Source organism: Phycodurus eques, chromosome 10 (genome assembly GCF_024500275.1).
Source record: "Phycodurus eques isolate BA_2022a chromosome 10, UOR_Pequ_1.1, whole genome shotgun sequence".
Lineage (NCBI taxonomy): Eukaryota > Metazoa > Chordata > Actinopteri > Syngnathiformes > Syngnathidae > Phycodurus > Phycodurus eques.
In genome coordinates, this window is record NC_084534.1 from 18256555 (window position 1) to 18261388 (window position 4834).

Sequence of the window (4834 nt, forward strand, 5' to 3'; positions counted from 1 at the left end):
ATTACTAATCCAAAAACATAACATTCAATCTTGAAAATACACTACTTTTTAAATTAGAAAGCAAACAACTTTATTCTTGTAATATTCCCATCACCACTCATCTTGTGAACGTGTATACAACCTTTTATTCAAAATTGGACGTCACTAAAACATATATATATTTTCCTCAAATATATACAACTATTCTGCTAAGATTATGACTGTAATTCCCAGTGTATTTTTTTTTCTTTATTTTTTTTGGCCTGGCCCTAATAGTCCATAATAGTACTGTAGATGCAAGTCCCGTTGAAGTTCACTTTCCACACTATCAATATAAGTACTATCCTTGTATCATATTATGGTCCTTTTTTCATTTCAGTAAAAGAGTAATTTGGTTTCTGCTTCGTGCAGCCACTGCAGGGCGCTAAATACCAACAAATGCATTCTGAGCCACACCGCACGGAGACCGCAGTAGTTTGATGCATTTGAAGGAAAAGTACAATGTAAAAACAACTACAGATACTGTACATTTTATTATGAGACCATAAAAGACAATATTTCGGAACATAAATACACTTGCAGCGTCTCTAATTTGCCATTCCTTTTGACAGTAGTCCAGATTAAAGGAATAAATTAATGAGGTCAACCTAAAAAGAGCACCGATTCCAGCGTGGGTAAAAAAAACCAAAATCACACAAGGCATCAGTAACGTTGCATCGAAGTAGCTGCTTTAAATTGTCTAATTAAAAGCAGAATGCAACTGAAAGATGATTTTTTTTTAACAACACAAAATGCCTTAAAGAACGCAAACCATTACCTAATGACAGGACCACAGCTAATATTCCACATATTCTTATTTAATGTTCCAGTATTGCGACACACCCTCAAGAGGACATTCGGCTTGAAAATGTTCAACTTGAGCCACTTAAAGACATTTAAAAGCACATTCACAAATAATTCCTCATTCACAGTGCATCTTCTTCATTAAGACAACATTATGAAAAGCTTGTATACGTGACACTCGTCGTTAATATACTTAATTCCCTTTTTTTTTTTTGCCCTTGAAACACTACACTTGTATCCTCATAATAAATGTTACATGTTGTACTTAAATTTAGGTGGTTTTGATGTAACTCACACAGGACCAGAAATGCGTGGTAACGGAACACATCTGACAAAGTTCCTTGCCGAGGAGATGGTCTCGTGACTGGTTTCCTTGGCCGCTCCCAGCAACATCTAACCTACTTTTTTTAGTACCAACATTGGAAAAACTGGATTCCTCAGGAGTCTTATCAGTCCAGAGATAATTGCATTCAGCCCAGTTCCGGCGGCCTGTTGTCATACTGCGGCGGCGGCGTGATGGGCTCGATGGTCACGGGGTTGTGCGTGGGGCTGCGGATTTGGATGCGGAAGTCCTTCAGGTGCAGCTTGTCCGACTTGATCCGCCTCACCCGCAAGGGGCGCAGCAGGCGGCTGGCTCGGCTGGCGCCGCGTGCCGGCAGGCTGGGCTGACGGGCGGCGTCGGCCTGGTGCTCGGCGGCGGCGGGCGGCTGCGGGGGCGGCGCGGCGTCGTTGAGAGGGGAGTCCTCGGCGGGCTGGTCCCTGCCCTCGTTCTCCACGGCCGCGATGATGTCCTCGTAGGACGGCAGGTGGGTGTTGCTCTGGCGGAGGTTGCTCTGACGCACGGGGTAGTCGCTGCTGCCGACCACCTCCTCGTAGCTCGGAACGTTGAATGCGGCCGGATCTGGAACTCTGAGAAACAATGACAAAACACCACTAACCTTAAAGCCCCGCCGCACACCGAGCGATGCCGGCGAACGGGAACAAATTATATTTGGTAACTCACACCCAGGAAATTACCCTTGCACACAACTCGCTTTAACAAAAAAACTACAACCCCTGGTGTTCTGACCAGAAAATGTTTTGAGGCGCCACATATACCGCATTATTTTTAATGAACCACAAGCGACATGGTGCAATTGTCAAGGAAGAACCGGATTGCTCTGGCCGCTGTAGCTATAATACAGTTCCAAGGGATGAAACAGGAAAGAAATAAAAGAAGTGTGGATATTTCAGAGGATGTGGGCAATGATATAGTCCCATTCATTTTGGCAACAGAGACTCTCCACCCTTTGCTTTAGCCACAGGGAAATATGAAATTATAAATATTGTTTATTTTTGTAAAATGCAAGCTATTAGGGGTGCAACTACCAAAACATTAATAATAGAATATTGTGTCGATTATTTTTTCAATTAATTGACAAATCTGATTTTTAAAAATCCAATTTCTATCCCTTAATGCAAAAAGATGACTTTATTTCAGATGGACAGCGCAGAAAATGCACAAACATAAATTGATAATGATTAAGTTACTGGTTTGGTCCTTATTTTCCCTCAGAAAATAGGCAAAAATATTTAGTGTTGTTTTCCAAAGTAAAAGCAGATCTTTGCAAATGTCAAAACACAATCAGTCTACTTTCATGGAAGACTACAGAAATCGGAGAATGTTTACTGTTGAGAGGGTGAAATTCCGAGGATTTTGATAAGTTTAAGTTAAACAGTCTCTCAACGATGATCAAAATAGTTGATTAAATTGATAATCGATTAGTTTTTGAATCGATTAATTGTGACCCTTTTAGAAATGAGTAAATAATAAACATCTGGAGAGAAGGGAAAGTGATAATGGCGGGACTTTACTGACTGAAGAGCACCGTACTCACTCTTCCTGCTCGCCGGCCACGTGGTCCATGAAAGCTGGCGCAGTAGTTTGCTCGCTGCTGTTATTCGCTCTCCGCTTGCTCCGAACGCCAAGACAAACGGACAGCAGCAGCATGGCGAGGCCGACGCCCACCAGCACCATGGCGACCGATGACGACTTGGAGAGCTCCCCTTCTTTGCCGTCGTCGTCATCATCGCCTCCATTTACGGTGGAGTTGGCGGAGCCGCCCGACGCCTCCCCGTCGACGGGTATCACCGTCCACACGATCATGACCACGCCCAGCGCAATGAGGCCCACTCCCAGGGCGCACAGGGCATAGTGAGCTCCCGAACCGGTGCTCTCGGAGCGGGAAGACCGGTTGGCGGGTCGCTCGCCGCTGCCGCAAATACCCCGACTGGAACACATCCGTGCAGGATGCGCTGCAACAAAAACCAAGGTTACTCCACACATTTTGACTACATGTAGTTTCTGTTTGCTGTTTTTTTTTTTTAATTTTATTTTTTTTAATGTTAGTTCCTGAAAAACACTCATGACCACAACAGAATTTAAACTCGTACGGGGACAGATTAACTAAAGACGTCAATTGACGTGTACAATCCCAGTTACCTATTACAACACCTGATGTCGCCGCCTGGCGTCTATACGAAATTGTTCAGCACCCCCAATCCTAGTACAGTATTTGTATTTTGGTTGTTATATTTTTCTTTTTTTTTTTGTATATTATTTGTGTATTACTCATCTACTGTCCCCCCCCCCCCCCTCCCTAATACTTTTTGTAGTATTCATCATGTGTGACCTCAAAATATTTTTTCCTCTATTTTTTTTCTATTTATGTAATTTGCATCTAATTTTTTTTCTAATTCAGTATTTTTCCGTAATAAGTCTGTATCTTTCCATATATGTTTGCACGCCCCATTATGTTTATGGAATATTAATTGAATATATTTTGCCGAATGTTCTATTTTCCTTATTTTTGGTCATACAATTTTGTTTATTTTTGCTTTAGAAACTATGATTGTTGCATACCTGTATGTTGTTGTAAGTGTACATGTTCGGACTCAATTGTGCCACCACCATCAGCAAATCTCTCGATGGACTTCTTTCAGCAATCTCGCAACGACACAGTCGAACGTGATAATGTTTGCGCATTGTAAAACAAATAAAATAAATCAAAACGTGATATGACACATTCACGGTCTCTTCACGTCGACATGTAGTATCAATCATTAACCCCTGCCACATAGTGTCCTGCGGTTTCTGCCGAATAGTGAGCCAACTTTACATTAGCACAACTTCGGTGTCCTTTAGACTAGCTTCCATGCTACATAACGTACAGCAGCAAGGAGGGAGGACTTTCAATTAATGGCTTTCACCTTTAAGCCCATTTTGCCATCTTCTGAATTGAACATTTCATGGCGACAGGAAACGAAAGCGAGAAGTGATTTAGTCTCCTGTGCCTTCGTAAATTGAACAAAGCCGTTGACTTCCTTTATGGGTGACTTACCTAAGTCACGCAGGTGTGTTCGCCCAGCTCACGCGCACATACGAAGGCAAAGATAATAATAATAATAATAATAATAATAATAGTAATAATAATAATAAACACAAGTCAAATAAAAGAAGGTTGCTCGGCAGTACAGATGTACGATTTCAAAGCAGCGAATGTGTGTTTATCCCAGAGTTTTAATGAGTTGAGAGGAACTTTAGTCCACACCACCGCCTTCGTTCAACCTGGCAAACCTCCTTGTTTCCTGCCGGAGCGCGCATAGATCTGAAATGTAGGCAGATACGACACGCCCTCTTACAGTGACGTTAAAGCTAGTGGGGGCAAAGTGTTGGCACATTCCATGTTTGTGGGGGGCACGAAAACCAAAATTACCTGCATTGTTGTTGCACCCCGCCTCCTGCCCGATGATTGCTGGGATAGGATCCAGCACGCCCGCGACCCGAGTGAGGCGAAGCGGCTCAGAAAATGGATGGATGGATGGATGGATGAAATCCTCATTATGACCAGTTAGTGAATTATAAAAGAAATAGACTACTATTATTAATACAACATAAGATGGCGCCAGCACACCCGCGACCCTAATGAGGATAAATGGTTCAAAGGATGGATGGATGAATTATTCATTAATT

At 42.6% G+C, this 4834-nt stretch overlaps 1 protein-coding gene across 2 annotated transcripts; it reads right to left on the bottom strand.

The window, feature by feature from the left end:
- Positions 1-493: 493 nt before the first annotated feature.
- Positions 494-4478, bottom strand: tmem51b (transmembrane protein 51b). Of its 2 annotated transcripts, none has more exons than XM_061687869.1 (3): positions 4203-4478; positions 2700-3117; positions 494-1731 (listed from the first exon to the last, which is right to left on the bottom strand). In XM_061687869.1, the coding sequence occupies exons 2-3, from the start codon at positions 3101-3103 to the stop codon at positions 1293-1295; spliced, it is 843 nt and encodes a 280-aa protein (XP_061543853.1). In that variant the 5' UTR covers positions 3104-3117; positions 4203-4478; the 3' UTR covers positions 494-1292. The 2 variants fall into 2 exon arrangements, with proteins under 2 accessions (XP_061543853.1, XP_061543854.1); XM_061687870.1 differs by lacking the exon at positions 4203-4478 and adding an exon at positions 3725-4186.
- Positions 4479-4834: the final 356 nt, after the last annotated feature.